The 25,852-nt window shown below is 37.0% G+C and overlaps 1 protein-coding gene across 2 annotated transcripts in view; it reads left to right on the top strand.

Annotated features, from left to right (window-relative positions):
- Positions 1–25,852, top strand: part of DGKH (diacylglycerol kinase eta) — a 79,073-nt gene that overhangs the window by 32,587 nt on the left and 20,634 nt on the right. For both annotated transcript variants that reach the window (XM_058800516.1, XM_058800517.1), the window contains 16 exons: positions 48–187; positions 1,759–1,843; positions 4,259–4,344; positions 5,751–5,850; positions 7,087–7,360; positions 7,949–8,077; positions 12,097–12,231; positions 14,011–14,128; positions 14,562–14,672; positions 14,822–14,918; positions 17,403–17,510; positions 20,362–20,475; positions 20,764–20,898; positions 21,983–22,149; positions 22,623–22,728; positions 23,549–23,641. In XM_058800516.1, the coding sequence (XP_058656499.1) occupies positions 48–187; positions 1,759–1,843; positions 4,259–4,344; positions 5,751–5,850; positions 7,087–7,360; positions 7,949–8,077; positions 12,097–12,231; positions 14,011–14,128; positions 14,562–14,672; positions 14,822–14,918; positions 17,403–17,510; positions 20,362–20,475; positions 20,764–20,898; positions 21,983–22,149; positions 22,623–22,728; positions 23,549–23,641 (1,998 nt within the window). The remainder of the gene's footprint in view (positions 1–47; positions 188–1,758; positions 1,844–4,258; positions 4,345–5,750; positions 5,851–7,086; positions 7,361–7,948; positions 8,078–12,096; positions 12,232–14,010; positions 14,129–14,561; positions 14,673–14,821; positions 14,919–17,402; positions 17,511–20,361; positions 20,476–20,763; positions 20,899–21,982; positions 22,150–22,622; positions 22,729–23,548; positions 23,642–25,852) is intronic.

Raw genomic sequence — 25,852 nt, 5'->3', positions numbered from 1 at the left:
TTCTTTCTAGTTTTCAGTAGTAGATTTGTTCCTGTGTTGTGTTTCAGTGTCAGTTAGGAGTGTTACCCCTTGGTACTGGAAATGACCTTGCTCGTGTCCTTGGCTGGGGAGGATCCTGTGATGATGATACGCAACTTCCTCAGATATTGGAAAAACTAGAACGAGCCAGCACGAAAATGTTAGACAGGTAAACCTAAATGGCATATGCATCACTTACTGTGAGATTTAAATTGTATTTTTTTGGGTTTCTGATGGCCTAAAATCAATCTTAGAGACTTGGTGTTCAATGGATTTGTTTTTTGAGTGCAGGCCTTAATCATGAAGGAAGCTGCAGTTGTGATGGGGACAGCTCTTTGGCCTGCTTTTTAAACTAAAGAGTCAGAGGGATGAGTGGTTGATGGAACTGGGAAGTGTGCTATCCAAGCATGTTCAAAAGTTGACAGCTTATTGCCTGGCTGAAGGAGCTGCATAACTGCCTGTTACAAGAAGTTGTGAGCATTAAGAAATTGTATAGATTCAACACTGATTTGAGCAATTTTATGGACTCCATACGTGCTCATTAAACGCCATTAATGGTAGCTTCGCTTTAAAAAACACCTGAGCTCTCTGTCCTTGGATGCGGGGAAAACTCACCTTGTGAGATTTCACCCTTTCCTGAGGCATCAGCTGTTGACAAGATGCTGGGCTAATTGGATCCATGACTAATATTTCTGTTCGAGGCAGTTTCTTAGTAAAAAAAATGAGATCTTCCCATCCCACTCCTTGTTTCATGTAGTTTTCATCCATAAAGGAAGGCAGCAACTCCATTTAAAAAAAAATAAAAATCAGAGATGATGGTGATTATGTTGTTCCAATGGAAGTCTAGCACTGCTTTTGAGAGGAATATTTCCTATGTTATTCCTATCTCTCATGAGTGTTTCTTTTCTTGCTCGAGTTACAAACACTTGAATGTTATCATAAGGGATTTTACTTTAGGTTATTTTTATGAAATAGAGAAAAAAGCCTTTTTTTATTTTAAGCTTTTCTGCAGACTACTTGATTACTTTAGAGCAAAGTATGTAGAGAAAAGCTTGTGACTGATCCTCAGATTCTGAAAAACTTGTAGATTAAATCATATTTCCCCTTTTCTGTCGTGAAAACATACTCTGTTTCATTTTTTGGTCTAATTTCAGTAGACTTGCTCCCAAGACCCATCTGCAGTGATTACTTGCTCTTTTCAGCAGGCTTTGAAGGATGTTGTTGCTATCAGTGCTTTCATACTATCTGTGCTGTCAAGTGCTGTCCTGTACCACACAAAAAATATATACACATATATTTCACTTCATCATTTGCTTTGCTGTCATGCCTGCTCGTCTAGTTGGGATGGAAAGCTAATGTCACCTTAAAGATTTTTCTTTAGGAAGATGTCTAGTTTCCTTTGACTTCTGCACTATGTTTGCAGAAATTCTTTTATAATCTGTATGTTTTCTTCCAGAAAATCTTTATGCCCTATATTGAATGTCCCATTCATTTTTCACAGATGAGACTAATAATCAAATCACTGCAAAATAATCTGAGCAATAAAACAAATTATTACCTTTAATCTCTAATTTAATCTTTCTTTAATATCTCTAATTATTTTACCCATATAGTTTACAACTACAAATTAAGCTGTTTTTTTATACATAGATATTCTGTGGTGTGACAGTGAACTTTCTTTTTGTTAATATAGTTGAGAGGGTGTAAAACTAACAGTCTGGAAACTTATGTTTCTTTCAGGTGGAGTATAATGTCATATGAACTGAAATTACCAGCAAAGCCTTCTATTCTTCCTGTGACTGCAGAAGAGTCAGAGGAGTGCCAGGTGCACTTTAACTTTTGTTTTGTTGTTTCGTGTACTTAACTTGGAGCTTCTGGGGTGACAATAGCCATAACTGAAGCATTTGTGTGAAAAATAGATGTTTTGTGATCTGCTAACTGAACTGAATTAAGGCTTTTCCTTGCTGTGTATCTCAAGTAAGTAAGGTTTCCAGTTCTGTGTTATTTACCTAGAAAGAATGAAAGTAAGGAGTTTCCAGCAAAGCTATCTGAAAAATTTATTCCTGAATATATATGTATATTTTAATATGTATTAGAAAATGTATTTATATAGCATGTTAAACAAAAATGTAATCTAGTGTCGTATTATTATGTAACATAATATAACTATGCATTTTAGATAACTCTTACAAATGAGTATAATTTTTCTATAATTTTGTATATAGTAGTATAATTTAGTGCTATGTTACTGTATAACATTCCATATACTATGATAATATACATAAATATTTAAAATACATTTTTTTTTAAATATATAACAGCAAATGTCTGTGAGTTTGGATTAAGCATTGAGAAAAAGCCCCCAGCATTTTGGAGGCAAGGGTTGTATTTCTAAAGGAGACAGAAGCATTTTGCAACTCGAGTTTGATCAGGTGATATCACAACTTTCTCTTTGTTCATTGGGAGAGCTCAAAATCCTAAGTATCATCAAAGAAAAACTCAGCCTGTCTTCCAGACTAGACTTGTGCTTGTACTAGCTGATGAGGTTTCACTTTTGAGAGAGGGAGATGCTTTAATCAAATTAATTGGCATGAAAATTCTGACTGAAAATGAGAAAATAATATATTCCCAGGAAAGTTAATGCATATCAACTGTAGCTCAAAAGTACTTGAGAAGCCATAATTAATCAGCAGTCTCTTGAACAATTTAATAATTCAGGCTCTTTTAATTGGCAAGGAGGTTATAACCTTTGACGGATTGCTGGATACAGAGATGCAAAAAGGCTGGAATTTCAAGGGGGTTGCTTTGCACACAGCTCTGCTTTTGGTGTCAGCAATGCAGATCAAGGCTTTATCACCTCTAATTTTTCAAGAGAGTTAAAATTTTCAAGTGTGTCTTCATCATCATTTTGTTCTAGTTATTTCTGGCTTTGAAACATTTTTTTTAGCCCCTTCTGAAAATGGAAGGAACTGCTTGCTCATATAAAACTTCTTTTTTAACAAATGTATTCTGTAGGCTATATTACCTGTCATTACTTGACTTGGACAAAACCATTTTCTTTTGAGTACCCTGTTCAATCTCTGTTTTAATGGGATTTTTTACATTGCTTACTGAGTTAGGCTATTTCACAAAAAATAATAATTACCCTTATAATAGGGTGTTGGATTATGACACCGTTTGAAAAGCAAATTGAAGTACGTATTTGATTATTTCCTTTATCCCTTTCATTTTTCCTGCAGTTTCAGGAGACTAATTCTACTTGTTTTCAAGAAATCTTGTACTGATGTTTGAAAAGCAGTAGTTCATTCTTACAGATTAGATGTTTATGTTTTGTTTTCTCCTTTGAAATGAAAACTCATTCAATGTCAGAGGAGTCCTATGATGAAGGGTGGGTTTTAGGAGAAAAAACTCAAGTGGTATATCTGCCTGCTCAAAATCAAAGACAAAAGCATGCTGAGGGATTTTAAGAGATTCTTAAATGGAGCTGTCAGAACTGTATTTAGTTTTAGCTTTGGATTTGGATTCTTAAAGGGAGCTGTCAGAACTGCATTTACTTTTAGCTTTAGCTTTTAAAGTTTTCTTTTAAAATTGAAGTGTGGATCCAGAGCCATTTTGAGATAGCATACAGTGTTTGAGGATATGTTTTTGATCCTGTCCAGATATTTTCCTGAGTATTTTGTAATTTGTAATTTTTAATGTTCTTGTAAAGACTAAGCCCTCAATGGTTTGCTCCTTGAAGATTGGTTTTGATAACATTATACCGTTTTGGCAGTCTGTCAGTTGTGGCTCTTGGGAAGTGGGAACCCACCTGACAGTAAGGTGCAAATTCCAGATTACATCTGCAAGCTTTAGACTTGTTCTTCTTGAGCAATTTGTTTGAGGAAAGCTTTGTTTATTTTAGAACTAAAAGATATTAGATCGTAATAACGTAGGTTTTTATAAATCTGAGAAGGTAGATTCTTTTCTGCCTCACAGAGTGATTCTAGCCTAGAAATAACTTGCTGTTTTCTCTACAAGAAGAAAAGAACTGTGGATCACGTTCTCAGATGCAGTTTAATTTTGCATATTAAACATCTGATACATAAAATACAGTATACATGCAGAATCTTCATTACCAGACACTTGGCCTTGTATTAGATCTGAAATGGAAATCCTGCTATATTGTGGTGTTTAACTCACTACTTCGTGTTAAACTGCTGGAGTGTGTGGAAATTGAAGTCTCTTTTCTCTCTATTTTCAGATATCTGCTTATGAGGATTCAGTTGCTGCTCATCTTGCAAAAATTCTCAATTCTGATCAGCATTCAGTTGTCATATCATCTGCCAAGTGAGTCATTCAGTTTTATGTACGATGTAGGAGATAAATTTCTTGTGTAACATCATCACCATAATAGCATTCTGTCTAAGCCTGATTTTCTTATGGATGGCCAAATGGCTTGCCTTAATATATCTTGATTTATATATTTTAGAGTGGATGTTCTTTTCTGTGAAATTTTTAGATGGTACAGTTGTAATGGATGGCTTAATACTAAATTTAAAAAATAATCACACATTATCTATGTGAAATGATGTTAAATCATTCTAAATCAGTGCATGGCTTAAATACAAAACTTATTGTTACTAATGCATAGATGTGATCTCCTTCACACTGCATTTGTTCTGGCTATTTTTTGTAATGTGCATGTTTAGAGGAGAAACAATTTCACCAGTGTGAAGCAGAGCTTTAGCTTAGGTAGCTTTGTTGTAGCCCTGTCTATATCAGCTCAATCAATACTGATCTAGGACATTAATGGGATATTTTTCCCCAAACTGAAACATTTTGAAATGAGAGAAATTTGGAAAATCATGGACATATCTGAAATCAGAACTGTTCTGTGTATACCTTCTCTATGAAAAAAAATTTATGATTTGCAATATGCAAAAGACCAGTCATAGAATTTTTTTAAATGCATCTGAATATCATCACATCTTTTTTTACCTCGTAAAAGCAAGTTAACAAAATTTCATTTTTAAACTATACATAGCACACATAGAAGATTAAACTGCAGGATATTATTAACTGCAGATTCTAAATTAGTTCTGTACCTTGTTAAATTTGTTTAATTTGTCAGAAAAATGTCAACCAAATGAACAGTACTAAGCAATTATCCCCACTTCATTAGTAAGTTCGTTGTCTCTCTGCAGTGCAGGTAACAAGAACCAAGTCATTTTCTGATTTACACACTGAAAATTCATTGCAGCCACTGTAGTTTTGCTTCAAAAGCAGGAGCTGTGCAATGGGATATGTGTGGCCATATGCTTTTATCTAAGAAGTGCTTCCTTAAAGTCAGTAGATTTTCTCCATGGTTTTTAAGCTCCAACTTTGCATGTGAATTTGCATGACTGTGTTTGAAGTTACCAAAGGGAATGCAAGTTTGCAAAGTCCTCTCCTAGAAAAGGTGTACAAGCAAGGGAGTGGATAAAATCAGTCATGTTTATTTCAGATAAGAATCTGAGATACAAAGTGTGCCAAGGCTTAAGTGAAAGAGTTTTTATTTTAAAACTTATCAGTTCAGTTTTGGAAGCTATGGAAAAGAGTGTCATCTGATTTGCAAGTGTGATCATGGAGTTCAGTTTCCAGTAAGAATGATTCATAGCAGTGTACATGTAAATAAATTGCCATAAGAATGTAATATTCAAAACATATCTATTTAATTTCGTTTGATTTCTTCCCTCTCCTTTTTTTACCTGAAGAATATTATGTGAAACTGTAAAGGACTTTGTTGCCAAAATAGGGAAGACTTACGAAAAACCAATGGAAAATGCAGAGGAAGCGGATGCCATGGCCATTAAAGTAAGATTATGACTACATTCAGGTTTAAAGTCATTGGGTTCTTAAAGTTTATAGGTCATGGATGTTTAATTTTCACATTGCTCTACAATGCCCAGCTTGGCTTTCATTTCAACCAGTGAGTTCAAAATTCTTCTCTTCCTATTGCATAGAGTTAATTATTTCCAAACTGTCTTTAAAGTCTGAGATCTCGTTAAACTGTTTACACTTTCTTTCTTCAAAGGATAAAGTTGATGGTAGCATACATAGAGATAAAAGGATTTATTTTTGCATTAGTTATACTTCTAGGGATTAAGTTAGCTACAGGAAAACAATGGAGTAATGAAGAGTATGCTGCGAGAATGAAGGGGAGACAGACCACAATGTTAAAAATAGTGGTTTAAGCTGCAAAATACAGAGATCATGTTGCAAAAACATGCAAAAAAAAATGGGAAAGAAAACAACAGTGGGATTTGGTATGAGACACAAAATTTACATGAGCTGAAAAGAAAAGAAGAAAACAAAATCCTTGGCAATCCCAGAGTCAGAAAATGTACTTGCTAAGTGGCAATTTGTGGTTCACATTTCCATCAGGTGCACATTTTAGAAAATTAGTTTTTCTTTTTAACTGTTCCAAGGCCAGAGAGTGTTTTCTTTGTCTTAGGTGCAGAAAATCCTTTCTTTTCCTGTGTACCTAGAGAGAACAATTAGTGTTGGGGAGAGGCATTTGACTGTGTCTGATTCTGGCATTTGACAGTGTCTGATCTGGCTTGAGCCACTTGCTCTGTGACAACTCACTTGCTTAAATATACAGCTGTATTGCAGAAAAGCCCCCATGTATCTCAGTCTAACAGCTGATAGATGCCTCTCAAAATTGAGGTACTGAAAAATGATGTATGGGCAAACCTCTGGTGGTTTTCTGTGCTGCAAGTCATTGGGAGAGGGGTAGGATGCAATCCATACAGTTATGGGGCAGGCTGAGTTTAGCATGGAGTATTATTTGAATCTAAGTGTAGGGGTTTTGCATTATAATTGATCTAATCTGGTTGACTGTCACAGGGTCTGCAAAAAGCCCTTGCAGGCCTACTCATAATCTGATATTCTGAAACACTGAACCTCTTTTTGGATTTTGCCTAAGAAATTACATAGACATTAAAGACACCTGCAGTTTCATATCTAATCTGGCACCATGTTTCCTGAAAATATTCACATGTTCACTGTTGAATTTTTTTAACATGTGTCTTTTCCACTTTGTATTAGTGCTCAGAGTTAAATGAAAAGCTGGACCTATTGCTCCAGGCTCTTCACACAGAAGCCCAGGCTGCTCCCATTCTCCCAGGCATTGCTCCCCCCATCGTGGAAGAAGAACCAGAGGAGTTCTCAAGTGAAGATTCCTTGTCTGAAAGTAAAGAGCAGTTAGCAGAGTGTGTCTCAAAGTCTTCCCAGAAGCTCTTCAAACCAAGGCAACAGTTAATGCTCCGAGCAAACAGCTTGAAGAAGGCTGTGAGGCAGATTATTGAACAAGCAGAAAAAGGTGCACATGAGCAATATTTTGATCCAGACTGGTAGAATAGGATAGGATAATTGTTGTGGTGTGATGTAATGGCCTGTCTCAGTATCCCAGTCCTTTCCCCAGGTGTGCCAGTAACCTCTCCCTTCCCCTCCCATGCTCCCAGCAATATTAGTATTTAACTCCAATAGATAATGGTGTTTGTTTGCTTGTTTGTTTGTCTAACTGGAATAAGTTTTTATTTAAAATTTGATTTCTATATTCTTACACAGATAAAATTATGTGCTGCGTAATTTTATCTGTGTAAGCAGCAAGGAAAAGAAATGCAGCTTGTTTGAATGTTGATGACTCTGCAGGTGTGACTACTTATGTGTGTGCTTGTGTGCACATACAAAAGTGCATTTCTTTTAACTACTAGCCTCCACTAAATAAAAATTTATGACTGCAAATCTTTATCAGCTGGTAAAGAATTGACTGACTCTTTCACTGGATTGGTGATGGAACTCTTTTGTTGATATTTTAAAACTAAAAGCTACCAAAGAAAGTGCTTATTTCGATATATGCAGTTTTTCTTTAGAATCCTTCAGACTTTTTCTTTTCTCTTAATAACAGTTGTGGATGAGCAGAATGCTCATAGTGAAGAACAAGTGAACCAGTCTCCAGTAGAATACAGCAAAGAATTGGATGAATCCAAAGAAGAGGAAAAAGAGGAAGATACAAAGGAACTTGAGTCTCCATCAAGTGAGTAAATTAGGAATAAAATAGAAATATTCCATCTCCTTATAGTTGTATTTGGAGCATGATTGGTTCCATAATTAAAAATACTAGCATTCTGTTTAACTGGAAGTGGACAGTGCTCCAGTTAAGCTGGACAGTGCTCAGGTGGAAAGGGACCTGGGGGTGCTGGTTGACAGTCAGCTGAACATGAGCCAGCAGTGTGCCCAGGTGGCCAAGAGGGCCAATGGCATCCTGGCCAGTATCAGGAATGGAGTGGCCAGCAGGAGCAGGGAGGTCATTCTTCCCCTGTACTCAGCACTGGTGAGGCCTCACTTGGAGTATTGTATCCAGTTCTGGGCCCCTCACTTTAGGAGGGACGTTGAGATGCTTGAGCGTGTCCAGAGGAGGGCAACGAGGCTGGTGAGGGGCTTGGAACACAAGCCATATGAAGAACGACTGAGGGAGCTGGGGCTGTTCAGCCTGGAGAAAAGGAGACTCAGGGGCGACCTCATCGCTCTCTACAACTTCCTGAAGGGTGGCTGTGGTGAGCTGGGGGTCGGTCTCTTTCTCCGGGCAAAAACAGATAGAACAAGAGGACACAGTCTCAAGCTGCGTCAAGGGAGATGCAAGTTAGAATTAAGAAGGAAGTATTTTACAGAAAGAGTGGTCAGATACTGGAATCATCTACCCAGTGAGGTGGTGGAGTCATCATCCCTCGAAGAGTTCAAAAAAAGACTGGATGTGGCACTTGCTGCCATGATCTAGTTGAATTGTTAGAACATGGGTTGGACTTGATGATCTTATAGGTCTCTTCCAGCCTTGAATTTCTGTGATTCTGTGATTTGTTGGGGAGAAGAGTGCCTGAATTTAATCTCTGTTTAATCAGTGTTTACACTCATCTTTCTACATGAACCTGAGCAAAGCCTAGAGCCTAGGTGATGGTGGCAATAGCATATCTCAGTTGTAGACTGAGATTCTCAAGCTACATAGAAATTTTAGGAATGCTGCATCTTAGCAGTGGAAATTTCAGTCTTTTCCATGTTATCAAAATGGACAGTGATGTCCTGCTGGTGAAGCCACAAGATGATCTGTCAGTCATAGAGAAACAGTGGTAGTTGGTAGGCATCAAAGCCTATCCTCTAGATACTTGGTGAGCAACTTTTTGAGGCAAAATGAGAAAAGTATTTTGTGATTTGCTACTCCTTTTTTCACCCTAACCCACACTAAAATCCTCAAAAGTTGTCCTCACAAGGCTCTGCTCTGAAGCTGGTGCCTGTGTCTGTAGCTTCTGCTTTGGAAATGAGACACTGTAGGGCTGTTGGGGCTTCTCTTGATCCAGGATCTCACATTTTCTCTAGAAACATGTCAGGCTTTCTCCAGTGATTGTCTCTTCATTGGTGCCTTTATTTTCTCTTGGTTATGGGAATCAGTGCCCGTTGGTTGCCCCTTTTCAATAGCAGCTGAGAGAGGATGCTGGCCCTACAGATGACCCAGTCCTACTGCCATAACTGTAAAATAAAGATATTCAGGTTCTAAAAATTTACTGAACTCCTTGTTTCTTGATGGTATAATTTCTGCATCTAATGGGGAGCTGTATTATTCTTCTGTGTGTGGAACAGAGTGCATATTAATGCTGTCACTGGACGATAGATGTTTAGGGACAAAGCATGGAACATGAATTCAATTATCTGCACTGAAACATCAGTTTTACTCATTAGGGCTCTGTTGTTTTTATCAGAGCATTCACAGCAAAAGTTTTATCTTTATTGCAGTTATTCCCATGAGTTTCATCTGTCAAATAAAGAGCAGCTGCTCTGCTGATTATCCTATTTAATACAACTGCCTTGTTTGCAAGTGCAGAGAGAACAGACTGTGTGAACAGTGTTGTGAATTTTTCAGTAGTATTATGAAAAATGAATGCTAATTTGTTCTGAGTATTATATTTTACCCTCCAAGGATCTTCCTGGTCATTTGATGAAGATAATATTTTTCCGTATGTTAATAACTTCATCTAAATATTTCATGACTTTTGTTAGCTATTACTTGCTATTTTTATTCCTTTTTATTTTTTGACATTATTACAGTGTTTTGTCATGCATCAATACAAATCAATGTGTTGTATTGCTACCATGCAATGTTGTAGCATTTTGTGATAACTGCTATGGCTGTTATGCAGGTGTTAAAGTCAGAAGGAGATGACTTTTAGTCCACTTGGTCAGTCCTTTCATATCAAACAATCCAGAAAAATTTACCCACTTTTCCTTGTCCTGTGTATAATAATTTCTGTTTGACTTCAGCAAGTCATTCAGAAAGGTATGTCATCTTACTGATGGATACCAGAAAGTGAAGAGTTTGCCATTCCACTTACAGTTCTATGTAGATTATCATCACTTAAAAAAATCCCCATGAATGGGCAAATCCTGGCCTGAAGTGATGTGAACACAATGTCTAAACCCTTGTTCTAGTAATCCTTTTGTCTTTAGATTTTCCCACTCAACATTTTCTTTCCATAAGTGTCTTCATACAGTACACCCATTACTCTCATGCTAAGTTATGATTGACATGACCTGATTTGTCTCACTCCTGACATTGAAAAGGATGCATTGTATGCTTCCCACAGCATTCCTGGTGCTGTTTCCCTGCTGTTGTCTTGGTGTTAGTCCTACTAATTCTATTTTTGCCAGATTAATTTTCATCTTTTGAGAGGAAAAATCACATTATCTTTAAATTATTTCCTTTTTTTGTTCTGAGCTTCTTCAGATGGTAAAGTTTGGTGTTGTCCTAAGCTGAAGTTTTAAGATGTGAGATAATTTGGAGCAGAGATAGCCAAGAAGTGTCTGTCTGTGACCATCTGTTGTGTGAGAGTTTTCTACATGCACATGGGAATGCTATAACAAAGCATTTGGTAATACCCAAAATTTTTCCTTGGGGCACTGGTTTCTGGGTATGTCTGACAGGGCTGAATTGCACAAAGATTGATTTTCCCAGGCTGAAGCAGGCATATTCTGGCATATTCTCTGAGGCTGCATGAAACCAGTTCTGCCAGGAAAGTAAATGAGAGCACCCGAGGTCAGCCCTCTGCAAAGCCAATCCTTCTTCATTGCCTCCAGAGGCAGCCAGAGGATAACTGGCCTCACTGAGCTTCCAGTTACTCTTTGTGAATATCTTCTCTTTCCCCTTGATTTTCTTCCCTTTCCTTTTCCTGAGCCTTTGTCAATAACAGCTACTAAACATTGATATCTGTCAAGGCTTCACTGATCCAACTTCCGAAGAATTTTAATAAATAAGTTTATTATTTGGGAAATTGCTGGTTTGTTTGTTTTCTGAGTTTTTCTGTGGAAAAAAGGTGATGGAAAACTGATGCCTTCCACAATCTCTCTAAATTCAGAAGGCAAAGATGGACATGGCTGTTTCTCTTCCCTTGCAGTTTTCAGTTTGGCTGTAAATAAAGATGTTTTCTCTGATTTTTTCAGCATCTGATGCAGGCATGGGCCCATTTTAGCTGCTTGAAGAAAATAGTGTAGGTGTTGATAACATACATATTCTAACCTACAGGCCATGGAACTACCTACATTAAAATTGTTATAAATGACAATATATTGTATAATATGTGTATATTTATAAATAAACATAGATTAAATTTAAGTTTAAATTCAATTATTTCAGTAGTATGTTTATCAGAAGCCTACTGCAGTGTTAAATACTGTTGCATTTTAAGGTGGATATAATATATTTTATGAACATATTTCCATTTAATGCATATAATACTTTTGCTGGTAGCGTCAAGTATAAGTTGGGAACTCGTCATGTGGAGTGCCATGAACACTTGCTCATTCTAATTTGTGTTTGTCCCTTGTTATATTTCTGAGTTTTCTTACTGTATTTAGAAGAAAAACTGTGGTGTGAGGGGGAAGGACTTTTGTCATGGAGTGGTAACAGAATAAATTAATGCTTCTGATATATTTTTAAGGCTGTAAAAATTATGTATCGATAATGTCATAATAGGTCTAATTAGTGTTCTTACTTCTGTTTTTTCTGCACAGCTAAAACTGCACCAAGATCTCCTGATAGACGTACAAGCCGAGGTATCCATTCTCAGACAGGTTCTTTCTCTGCCCCAGCTTTGGCAGCAAGCAAGGAAAACCTCCCAGTACTTAACACGAGGATTATCTGTCCAGGTAAGCTTGCTGTCAAATAATGACTTTTACTTCATGCATGAATTAGTTTCATCCAACATACACATCTTTGTGTGGTACTGTATAGGAGAAAATGCATAATAATGTAGAATATTTCTGATCCTTTGGCACAACACCAGAAGTAGCAGAAGTGCCTCATTTGATCCTGGAGGATGAAAAGTAAAATTCAGGATCATAGAAATGCTGAGTGGTTTGGGTTGGAAGACGCCTCTAAAGATGATCTAGTACAGCCCTCTGTCATGGGCATTGACATCTTTAACTAGATCAAGTTTCTCAGAAAAGCATCCAGCCTGACCTTGGTCACTTCAGTGGTGGGGCTTGTACAGCTTCTCTTTACAGGGAAACCTCTACCCATGTCTCACTACCCTCATCCCAAACATTTTCCTTGTTTTGTCCCATCTAAACCTACCCTATTTGAATTTAAAAACTTTGCCCTTTCTCCTGTCACTGCAGGTCCTGGTGAAAAATCTCTCAATCTTTCTTATAAATCTGCTCTGTATTTTGAAAGGGCACAATAAATTCTCCCTGGAGCCTTCTCCTCTCCAGGCTGAATAACCCCACCTTTCTCAGCCTGTCTAGAGAGGTGCTCTAGCCCTCTGATCATTTTTAGGGCCCTCTGTGGACTTGTTCCAGCAGGTCCATGTCCTTCTTATACTGGGGAGCCCAGAACTGATGCAGCACTGCAGGTGGGGTCTCACCAGAGCAGAGCAGAGGGGCAGAATCCCCTCCCTCACCCTGCTGCCCTCACTGCTTTGGATGCAGCCCAGGACAGGTTTGGCTTCCTAGGCCACAAGCTCACATTGCCAGGTCATATCCAATTTTTCATCCACAGGTGCTCCCCAATCCTTCTATCATTTATCCTAATCAATGGATTAGGATGAAGAGGCTGAGGGACAAAGCTATGTAAAGTTCAACCCTCTGAGTAAGAACTGTCTGTGGATATCTCTGGAAGTGGATAACTGAAACCACACAAAGCTGCTCTGTAAAACAGTTGGAAAAAAATAATCTATTCTTACCTAAATTCAATTGATAAATGAAAAACTATCTGTTCTGCTCCAAATGGAATTAATACTAGAGAGCACTAGTAAAACTCTGTTTTAATTAACTTGATCAATAGTATAGCTAAAACACAGTGGAACCAAGCTTACATTTTTTTCTTTTGGCAAATTTAAATGAAAGCTGTTAGTATTTTGCTTTGTTTACACGCATTACAGAGTATTTTGTGGAATGAAATTGATATTAGTCAAAGCAGGCATGTTAAACCCATGAGCTTTCACAAATTAAGTTAAATGATGGCTCTGCCAGTTGTAAAAATGGTGAGAATATTCCTTATGTATGCTTCCAAAGGATAGGACAAAAGAAAAATCATGGACATTTAGGAAATGAAGAGTAAACTGAATGAAAAGCTCTAGCAGTCTTTTTGGATGTTAGGTCACCCATCTGGTTAGTACACCAGGCAGTGAGTGTTGGCCTGAAACCCTAAATTTTCTTTGTGTTTTTCTTTCTCCATGGTAGTAACTGTGAGAGCCACCCAATGCAGCATAGCTGCCTTTCTGCTTAAGAGAGCCAGAGACCTGAAAAGATAACCAGTTTTGGTAAAAATTGAGATAGAATCACAATCTTTCCCTGTACAGATTTAATGAATTTTATTTCTCAGTATGTGGTTTATATGTTTGTCTATTTATCAAATACAATTTTTTTTTTATTATTTTCTTTCTGTTTTGTTCTGTTGTTTTTTTATTTTTTTTCTTTTTTAATCAGGTTTAAGGGCTGGTCTAGCTGCTTCCATTGCAGGAAGTTCAATTATTAGCAAAATGTTGCTAGCAAACATCGATCCATTTGGTGCTACGCCGTTTATTGACCCGGATCCAGATTCCTTGTAAGAAATATTTTTTTTCTAAATGTACTATTTTGCTTTCCCTAAGGGTATCCTTCTCAAATTTTTGTAGTCTCTTATTTTTTGCATTATGAAGTTCTTGTTTGCCATCATTTGGCAGTAGACCACAATGTCTGAAAACAAGCTGGATTGTACTGGGTTAGTTATGAGCATTGCAAATTTTTTTGCAGCAGCTGAAAATAAGGGGAGACATTTGCTCACTTATCCCTTGCTCAGGTGGAGGAGGAGGACAGTAATCTTTCAGAGCTGGGTTTTTCAGCCCAAAACAGTTTACTTAGGAAGATTCAGAGGAAAGATCTCTTGAAGTATCTTAGTTCATATTCTGTTCTGTGACCAATCACAGTTTTGGTCAAAGATGTTTGCATGTCCAGGTTCTGTACAAATGTACACCTGATTTTCTCTTTTCCTCCAACAGGGAGGGATATTCAGAAAAATGTGTCATGAACAACTACTTTGGAATTGGGTTAGATGCAAAAATTTCCCTAGAATTTAATAACAAGCGAGAAGAGCACCCTGAAAAATGCAGGTAATATAATTACTCTGTCAATAAGAGAGCCAAGATGTTTCCATTCTTTTCTTTTCCTTATCTCTTTATATTAATTTCTTAATTTTACAAATGCAAGACACAATAATGTGTGTATGTCAATATGTGAATCTTGTTTTGCCTGCTTTCAGAAGTCGGACGAAAAACATGATGTGGTATGGAGTTCTTGGCACAAAAGAGCTATTGCAGAGAACTTACAAGAACTTAGAACAAAAAGTTCAACTAGAGGTAAATTTTATTTATGGAGAAAGTTGCTGGCACAATGTGTAGTGAAGAATTAGTGCTTATTTTTGAAACCTGTTATTGTTCTTACATGAAGCTGACCTCAAAGGCACTGTGTAAAGATGTGCTATGTAAAAGTTGGTCCTCCAAGTCATGTTTTTGAGTAAAATGTTGGTATTTTAAGATCAAAAAATACCCAGTATTATTTAAGATCAAAAACTACCCAGTTTCTTGTAATTACTGGGTTGAAAAAAGAGAATAAATGGTGTAGGTAGGATATATTTCTTAATGTTCACTGTATAAAAAGACAGACCACGTTTTAATGGCAACCACAGAAATGACCATAAAATTAAGAGAAGAAAAGAGATAAGGAGTCTTAATCCTTCAGGTTCAACTGAAAGTATATGAAAGCTACATATATAGGAAGAGCATGTAAATAGTAAAAAATTCCTGACAAAAGGGAGGAGATTCTGAATATGCATTGCAAGAAACCCAGCTACAGCAGTAGAGACTTTCTCTAATATTCACACGAAAATGCAAGATATTATTAAAGCAACAACAAATTACATGTCTAAACATTGTTCTTATTTAGCTTTTAAGTTCTAACATAAAATCGAAGTCTTCCACGTGGTACTGGGAACTTAAAGGAGATATAAATGATTCCCAAATGCAGAAAAAGACTACAGGATGGTTGCTGTTTTCACCAAAGAATATCTAAGGTGGACTTTGACAGAAACTATATATAACATGTATAATTTCTCTTTGTATTTCATACTAACTATTTCATATGGAAGTTTATGATATTTATATGAGGTTAACTTTTTAACTTGAAAGAATAATTTTAGCTTACTGGAGCTCTTTCTCACTCTGAGATTTAGGAGGATTTTGTCTGGTAGCAGCAGATTGCAGTTAGCTAAGGATTGAGTAATTATCAAGGAATTATGCAGTAGTTAGCAAATATAATGCCAGGAGAGAACGTTATGTATACTGGAGATAGAATTCTAATTTAAGGATCTTTTGAATTGGATTCAAATAAGATTCAATAATACTGTTGACCTTTCCATATTTTTTTCCTAATATTCCTGTAAGTAAGTCAGCAAGTAAAAATTGCACTTTTACTGTTGTCTTGCATATTATTGGATATATTATGCCTGCATATTCAGGCACTAGAAGCAGACTTCTACTGTAATGCAAATGGCTATGCAGCATCTATTAATATCTCACCATATTTTGGATACTGACACATCTTGATTAAAATGTTACATTCTGTCTTGCTGCTAAGATTAAATCACAGAAAGAGAGCACTAAGCACATTCTGGAAATAATTTGCATTGCTTTCTCCTCCTGGTAAAGATGCTACAGATTTTGTCCTTATTTCTTTAGATTTTCTTTTTCATTTGTATAATTTTAAGATCCTCTTGTGGACTGGTAACATGCAGTCATCTAGCAATCTTCATTAAAGGCAGCTTGACTGGCAATTTCATGGTCCATAAAGTGACACCTTGCTTGTCACTTATAACTTGCTTCAATTCCATGCCTGTGGCACTGCTGCAGGACTGCACTTTTGACTCCCAGTGAAATGGTTTGAGATCATTTGGCTTCCCCCTGCAGGCAGTTGTACTGCTGTAAATCAACAGTGGTTTCACTGGTGTCTGTAAACTTATTCTTGGCCAAAAGTGGGGTTGATGCCATCTCGTGATCCTGTTGAGCAGGACATAGAGTTGCTTATGTGTTTTGGGAGATAAAGCAGTAAGAAGGAAGGACTAGATGGTTGGAAATAAGGGCGACCTCTTACCTGCAAAATCAACAACTCCCATCTACAGCCAGTGTGACACCTGTGGGGTCAGTCCTAGATTTATCTTTGCACTTCTGGGAGAAGAGTGAAATTATTTTTGCAGGAAGTCAACAATACATGTAAATACTGACAGCTAACCACATGTTTCTGGCTATGCCAGAAATATTATTGGATATTCTTGACACCCACCCCCCAGCCCCTGGTTTAAATGGATTTGACTAAATAACAAGTTGCAATTGCAATTTTGGGAATGCTTGTATAGGATGGAAGACTAGTTCCTAAATGTATAAATGAATCTTTTTGTGATGTCCTTGGCGATCTTACTGTGTGCACTCAGGGAGATTGATTTTCTTACTGCAAAAAGATTTTTAATCCTTGATGGACAGACCATGGTCAAAGTGCATGAGAGATTTCATAAGGGATGTGAAAATGTTTATTTCAAGACTCGTGGAACACCACTGCTGTAAATACTACAGCATGTAGAGCTACATATTTTTCACCTCTGCTAAGATTGGAAAGAAGAGGTTTGTTTTAGAGGTGCTGCAATGCATGGAGGGAGTAGTCTTGTACCAGACCTCTTAAAGACTCTGTTGTCCCTTGCCAGCTCTGTTGAAACTTCATGTGCTAAAAATTACTCTTTACTGATTACTTTTATCATATTATTTATGTACTGAAGGAGCATTTATCCCTTACAGTGTGATGGACAGTACATCCCCCTTCCAAGCCTGCAGGGCATAGCTGTGCTTAACATTCCCAGCTATGCTGGTGGGACTAATTTCTGGGGTGGAACCAAAGAAGATGATGTAAGTAGCATTAAAGAGACTTAACCTTCTGGGCAAAGCCAGCAATAAATATAATGAACTGCTCTTCTCACTTGATTTTAAAAGTAGTAGCATGTAGTTTGGATAGCAACTCTTATTTCAGGAGGATGTTTCAGTTCTTGTATGGTCTTGCTGGTTTTTTAAACTGAAAATATGTTCCATGATTTTTTACTGTCCATTTTCTTCTGTCATGTCTATTCCAGCAAAATGTTCATAATAAAGCATAAATATTTTGTTTTTTAAATTGCTCTTTGAATATTTTTAGAAATTAATCTTATAAGCAGAGGCACAAGTGATTTTTCTCCATATTGTTTTACAGATGCCTGTAAATAAGGTTTCTCAAAGCATAGATTCTTCTGTTTGATATAGTCTAACAACAAGCAAGGTAGACAGGATAATCAGTCAAAGTTTATACCTTAATTTTCCTCCTGTTTTCAAACAGCTTTGCTCTGAGAGATGGTGATCCAGAAAATGAAGACTGATGCATTTGGTGTCTGATAATTTAGTTGGGGTAGTAAACTGGTTTTTGAATATTATTTTAAATGAACGTTTAAAATACGTTAAGGTACCTTTTTTCCCTTCTTTCTTTCAACTCCTAAGAAACATTTCATCACATGGATCCCTACATGCCTTACAGCCTGGAACAGTGTTACTGCCCCTACCAACTTCACTCACAGCTCACCAACTGTAATTACTAGTAGATTATCCTAATCTGCATGTCCTGGTTTAATGTGTGATGTCTGAATCACCTAAAATTGTAGTTGCAAGCTGGCTTGTGATTTTAATGTAGACAATCCAGGACTCTTTTGCCTCACTTCTTGTGAGTTTTTATCCTTTCATTTTTTAATGCATACATACAAACATATCTACATATGTTATTGAATATAATATCTATTGTATGTAATTGCATGTTTATATTATATAATACATATAGAATTTTATATGTATATATATGTGTGTATATATATATACATATGTAAAAGTGAAAAAAGAAATTTAGACATGTTTTAGTTCCTTTTCTTATTTTTGGTATATGTCAGAGGATGTAAATTCTGTTTATATTTGGCAATGGATATCTAAAGCTTTTATATATAGTCCATGTTCATAGTCAGAACTTGAAAGCTGCTCTAACATCTGCTCAGTCCCTGTTCAGGAGGGTTTTTTCTCCCTGGACTGCTTCAGTGAGAGAGAAGATTTGCCTCAGCTTTCATACTGGTAAACAGTAAATGTGTGTGTCCTGGAGCAGTTTTACTGATATTATTAGTCTTCTAGTGAGCAGATGTGCCAGCAGAGTGACATGTTTGTTCTGGCCAAAGTTAGGAGCATAATTCACTGCTTTAGTGCAGTCTTGAATGACTCTACATCAAGAGGTGATGGTGGTCTGAAGTGCTGCTGGTTCTGCTTGTCTGGACAAATGAAAGATGTTACCTTGACAGCTCTGATGATTGCTGAAACATTAGCAGTGAGCAAAGCAGGGCATCTGCACCCTGACTGGCCTGAGCACAGCATGTAATTTTGGTGTCCAGAAGACAGGCTGGAAACTTGACCTGCAACAGGAAAGGAATCAATTTGAATGTTGATACACAGAGATTGGTTTGCCTTTAAAACAAAAAAAAGGAGAAAAAAGAGATTGGTTATCGGTACAGATATTGCTGGTGGAGAGACACAGCAGAAGACTTGGTTGAGTGTTTCCTGTCCTTTTGCTGAAATGGCAACACAAAATAAATGAAATTTTATGGCTGTTTTTTCTTAACACATGCCAGAGCTAGCCCTGTAAACATCAGTTACTGGATCAAGAACTCTCTGCACTTTTTCTCATGGAACTGCAGAATCATGATCTTGGTTCTTTTCAAGATGTTAATACATTCCTTTGAAAAATGGAAGAAATTCCATGGAAACTGGAAAAAAGAAATCAGATGGAGAAACTGCTTTTCTCCAGTCTCGTCTCAGGTGTTACTGATGCAGTGTACTCTGCCTGAGGTGCCAACTGAGGGAGTCCAAGTATTGCTCAGAGAGGTGATCTCCCTACCCACTAAACTCTTACTGGAGTGATGTCTCCTGCTGATTTTTTTCCCTCATTGCTCCTTATTGCATATCAGGATGAAATGCCCAAGCTCCAAGTGACCTTAGCATGGTATCACCCACCAGACCCAGCCAAAGTGCAGCCTGAGCTCTGCGCTGAGGCTGAATTCCCCGGCAGCACACCAGGTGGCGAGAGTTCCTGTGCTTTGTGTGAGCCTGTGGAAATTCTGCACCTCGGCTGCACAGAAGGACATCTGTTCCATACAGAAGTGGTTTTCTTGTTTGCAGTGGATAATTATAGACAGCACAAACAAGATTGTCTTTAGTATCAAAGCTCTGTTAAGCCGAGCAGAGCATGGACTCGGATGTTGGTTTCCAGAGAATTCAGAATATAAACAGATCAGCACTTCTGAGAAGAAAAGGAAAGCATTTATTTCTCTTACCTTCTCCTACCTTCAAGAACCTCTTAGATATTAAGTACATTACCCAAGCAGAGATTTTAATTGGTCTTTCTTCTTGCCTCGAAAAACATTTTTAATCTGCATTCTGAAACATGCCATCTTTTCTATATAAGGATATGCCTTGTCATCCAGATATTTCAAATGGTATCAGCATTGCTTTTTTAAATGATATTTGCCTGTTGTCTGTGGTATCTTATTCCTATGACTTTGGAGAAACAGTGTAGTTATTCTACAGTAAAGAACTTAGAGCATTTAAATGTTGAAAACAAATCTGTAAATGAATCTGTGTTTCATAGGAATCTAACCACTGGATTTGCAATCAAAAATGGAATACTTTCTTTTCCTCACAGATATTTGGAGCTCCATCATTTGATGATAAAATCTTAGAAGTTGTTGCTGTATTTGGCAGCATGCAGATGGCAGTGTCCAGAGTCATCAAACTGCAGCACCACAGGATAGCTCAGGTTTGTTGCTTTCTTGCAAGCATGCAGGATGGTTGGCAGCAGTTTGGGGTTCTGGCAATAGCGGGATTCTTGATGACCACCACCCTATACATTAATAAAGCACTGACATTGTTTTGCTTTTAGCGGGTAACACATTGTCTTCAATGATGAATGAAGTATAGGAGAGCTTAATTCCTGAGGCGGTTCTGGAGAGAAGCCACAGCTCCTCGTAATCAACAGATTACAGGTGGCCTGTCAGTCTCAGCAGTATTTATTGCCCTGTAAAATAATGTGTTTGTTCTTTTCCAGTGTCGGTCAGTAAAGATCACCATACTTGGTGATGAAGGGGTTCCAGTGCAAGTCGATGGAGAGGCATGGATCCAGCCCCCAGGAGTTATTAAGATTATACATAAAAACAGAGCTCAGATGCTAACACGAGACAGAGTATGTTGCAGAAAGAGCTACCATTGCAAACATTGGTTTCTGTAATAATTTGTTTCAGTTATAATGTGAACAAAACAGTGCTTATAAAAGTGTTTTATAACTATTTATATAATTCATACGGTTACTTACAATGATATAATTTCTATAATGAGCTGGATAGAAAATTATTATTTTGTATAAGTGGCAAAATTTTGTTAGCTTTTATTTGTTTCATTAGTGCTAATCCTATATTCTTATTAATATATAGTAAGAATGGTCAACATTTTATCTATTCCTCCCTCCCTCCCCTTCTACTGCTTCTTTCTTTTTCTCTAGGTGTGTTATACCAGTCACACACTGGAAATTCTAGCACAGTTGCATAAATACCAAAGTTCTATGCTGTCCATTTTCCAGAATAGCTTTCTGCAGATTTCTCTCTCTGTCCTACTAATCCTCTCTCTCCCCCATGAACCAGTCTCAAACAGAAGAGACACAAGTATACAACGTAGTCACAAAGCCACTGGAGAGTTCATGCTTGTCTGGGGTTATTGTGTGAAAGGTACAACTGCCCCTCAGTTCTCCATCCACTAGCTGGATCCTGAATCTAGGGCAAAGTTAAGGTGGAATTTGAACTCTATTTTAGTAAATTTTGTTATTTCTCCACCATTTTTAATGTTTGAATTCTGTATCAGTTTTGAATTTCAATCTTGCTATCCACACAAAGTGTGCTTATGTTAGAGAATTGCAAAATTCTAGAATTATTTAGGTTGGAAAATACCTCTAAGATCATTGAGTCCAACAATTATCACTGTCTTTGTGTTCTTATTGATTTGGAAGACACATTTTTAAGATTATGGGGAGGAGACAGAGAACAAGCTTTCAGAAGTGACTTACTCTCTATACTAAGTTTTAAAAACTTTAGCTGTAAAACTATTATTTAATCAGATAGTATTATTTACATAAAATTAAATTAAGCACCTGTTTATTTGTTAAATTAATTTTAACTAAAATAATATACAATTTAAATTTATGTAAAATTAAAGTTTTTCATGAGAAAGAATACTCCCAAGTGCTGTCAATTGAATGTATAATTCATTTTGATTAGGCCTTTGAAAACACCCTGAAGTCTTGGGAGGACAAACAGAAGTATGATTCCTGCAAACCTGTCATTCGATCTCCCTTGTACCCTCAGCAAGCTGTTGAGTTGGCTACAGAAGAAGAAGTTGCACAGATCCAGTTGTGCTCACAAGCTGCAGAAGAACTTATTACCAGGTAAAGTAAAATTACTAAGTTGGATTGGCAACCTAGACACTAAGACTGAATTATTAATGCAAATTCATCCAGAGACTTAGACATGTACATTTTCCCTGGTTTAAAGTTTTGTTGCCACTATATCAGTTGTTTTTTTCTAATTTAAAAATTTTATTTTATTTTTGAGGCTCAACTTTTTTTTGTGTCCTTTTCCTATGTATTTTTTTAAATTTTATTTATTTGTTTTTGTGTTGTTTTTTTCCTTGTAAACCAACTTTCTGAAGTAGCAACTGAAATGGAAAACTGTACTACAAGGTACTATATTGCTTGAAGAAAGACTTGCCTTTCAATTTTTGTTATAAAGGACTATAATTTTCTAAGTGGTTTTTGAAACACGTTCTTATGCATTTTCTCATCTGATGAAGTTGTGTACTCAAGAATTATTCTTTAAAGGAATTAAGAAACATTATTCTCCTTTTTAAATGTCTTTTTAGGATCTGTGAAGCAGCAAAAGTACATGGCCTCTTGGAGCAGGAGCTTGCTCATGCTGTTAATGCATGTTCACATGCATTAAATAAAGCCAACCCAAGGTTTCCTGAGGTAAAGAAGAACAGAGATTTATATAAATAGGCTGTAACATCTGGGTGCACAAGCTTGTGGCATGGGGACTGTCCCCTGTCCCCATTTGAAAACAAGTTGGATGAGAAAGCAGAAGATGCAGTTTGTGCATTCCCCACTGTCCCCCCCACCTGGTACTGTGCAGGCATATCCTCAGAGAGGGTGGAGGCATGGCAGAGGCTGAACCAGATCTTTACTACATAAAGGTCATTTTCTGTGCATGCTTTCACAGAAATGTTCATGCTTAATTGCTATCCAAGTGCTATACAGAGAAGGCAAAGGGGCTGAGGGGAATGAGTTTACTGGTTTCTCTCTTCACACTAGATAATCTGGGTGTTTTCTGGGATTGGACCCAGGACTGATTAATTAGGTAGAGGCTGTCCATATCTAACCTAAATGGACACAGGGTAAATTTGTTAGTTGACCTTGCTTCCTGAAGTGTGGTTAGGAGCTTGCTTCTGCTGAGGGTAAGGAGAAAAATTGAAGTCAATAGTCATTGTTAAATGAAATTCTCAACTTTTCTACTGGCCTTTGTCATACGTGGATTGATATGGTGGCTGATCACCTGATGATCTTCAGGATTGCATTAATGTCATACTAAATGAAGTTGAGGAAAATACAGCAAATAGATACTACATTTTTGGTTTCTATTCTCAGTGCTGAACAGGTTGTCAATTTAGAACTTGTATTGATGTATTTCTTCTAGGAGAAGGCACTTAAGATCTGTGCTGTAAGGGGAAAGTACTTATTCTCAGTCTGACTTGCATCACTTCAAAGAATGTTTATGCTTCTTATTCCCCAGAGCCTTACCAGAAACACTGCCATGGAGATAGCTGTCAATGTGAAAGCCTTACACAATGAAACAGAATCTCTGCTAGTAGGAAGAGTTCCTTTGGTAAGGTCACAAAGCGCATGATTTTATTCTTCATTCAGATAATCTGTGATTTATTCTTTGCTGATTTTTGGTAAATTGGTGCCAAAGTGAGGACACACTGCAAGAAGCTCTGCAAGGTCAATAGGAGAAGATTACTCTGCATTTGTGGTTGGATCAGCATGAGTTTTGAAATCTTCTCTTAGACGGGCACCCATCTTCCCTCACCTCAGATAGCTGAGTCATTGTTTGGGCTCTTTTTGTTAAAAGTCAGGGGAGAGAAATAGGTATCCTTGGGAGGCTGATTCACACTCCGCTGTCTTGGAGGCCTATGTTAGAAAGAGATGATTTATCTTCTGGAGATTGAGCATTTAAGAGAAACTCTGGAGAACTATTATGTGACCATCTTCAGAGTTTATGGGGAGCCTGGGATGAGAGATGTTTAGACTTAGACAGTCAACTTCTACAGACCTAATCTGGGCAAGGAAGTATCACTCTTGTTCTAATACTTGTCAGGAGTTATTTTATAATCTTTAACTGGTAAGTACTCAGTAAAACCCTTAATAGTACTTGGCATCTTCTTTGGCAAGTGTTTGTGGCTAAAATGATTAAGATTTCTCAACAATTGTATCTGGATGTATAATTAGAAAACTTCTCTACTGACATGAAGAGAAGAAAGATGTCATGTTTTCTATACTGCTCCATTTTTTCATGAAGAAGACACTCAGTAGGAGCAATTACATTTTCTTTGGATTCAAAAGCAGATTCATTACTAGCTCTTTTATATAAGTGTTGTAATTAAAAATGGATATTAATAGGAATATTTTCATTTAGCTGAGTTAGGATGTAATACTTACTGCAGGTCCACATACCATACAAACAAGTGATAAATCTGTTTTAGAGTAACCAAAAGTAAACATAATCTAAAGGCTAATAATTTCTTAAGTTATAGAAATAGTCAAAGATTAGGTTCACATGTTTTATTTTACAGCGTTTTTGAAAGAAAAATTATTTCATTAGACGTTTTTGTCCAAGAAAAGGGAAAAAATACCTGCTGATTTTTTTTTTCAAATTGCTATTGCTAATCTCATATATTTTAGATTTAGCTGGGAATTAAATACAGATTTTAAAAAAATTAATATTTTTACAAAAGTAATTAGAAGAAAACATTTAAGTTGGTTATGCCATACTAGGACTGGTGAAATTTATCAAGACAGTTTGGAAATAATGTTATTATGGAAACCTTCCCATTGAAACATTACCTTTTCTGCAACAGGTTATGATATCATTGTGTTGTTGGACTGGGCCCTTGTTCAGGCTCCAAAGCTTAATTTGATTCATTTTGCTGTTTCTGAATTTTTACATGTTGTACTTCTGCTTCTCATTATGGTTGTGCAAATGTCTTCATGAGGCTACATCAGGCCCTTTTTTAGTAAAAAGGCTGTTTGGAAGGTACCAAGACAATATTCCAGAGGTGTCCATTACGCTCATTTGACATTGTGCTCATTTAGATGCGTATTTCACAGTCACAGTAACGAGACACTCTGGTTAACCTTAATGCCATGTATTTTATAAATGCTGCAGTTGCCTCTATGTTGGTCCCTCATTCTATTAACAGAGAGAGAGATGAAATTTAAGATGTTGCTTAATGCATCAGCACTCCCATCATAAATAAGGATCTTTCTTCTCTGACAACAACAGACATTCTTTCTTTCATATCTTCCTCTAAAGTTTTGGTGTATTCACTTCTCCCACATCCCTCCTTCCTGTGGTCAAAGCTCTTGAGAGCAGTAAACTCATGTCTTTGGTGCTTATACAATTTGGTTTAACCCCAGCCAGCAACTAAACTAGGATGCTTGGTAAGCTGCTTCTTTGGTTGCCATTTACTGGCTATTGACTTTTGCTCTTACAGCTCCTGAGAAAGAGAAAAAACCTGTAAATTAACATAAAACAAGTCAGTGGTTCCTTGCACCTCCTGCAAGAACTATGATTAACAAATTCATAGAACAGTAGGTACATTAAATCACAACAAATGGTAAAATACAATCTTTAGTGAGACGATAACAACATAGGATCACAGAATGTTTTGAGGTGGATGTGACCTTAAAGATTTTCCAGTTCCAACTCCTCTGCTATGAGCAGGGACATCTTCTATGAGACCAGGCTGCTCAAGATAGGACAATGAAGCTGATTTGTGGAATCTCTCAGAAGCTTATGGCAGGAATACAGTTTGGA

This window comes from Ammospiza caudacuta, chromosome 2, assembly GCF_027887145.1.
Source record: "Ammospiza caudacuta isolate bAmmCau1 chromosome 2, bAmmCau1.pri, whole genome shotgun sequence".
Taxonomy (NCBI): Eukaryota; Metazoa; Chordata; class Aves; order Passeriformes; family Passerellidae; genus Ammospiza; species Ammospiza caudacuta.
The sequence above is the reverse complement of the archived record's forward strand: the minus strand, read 5'-3'. Positions and strand labels throughout refer to the sequence as shown.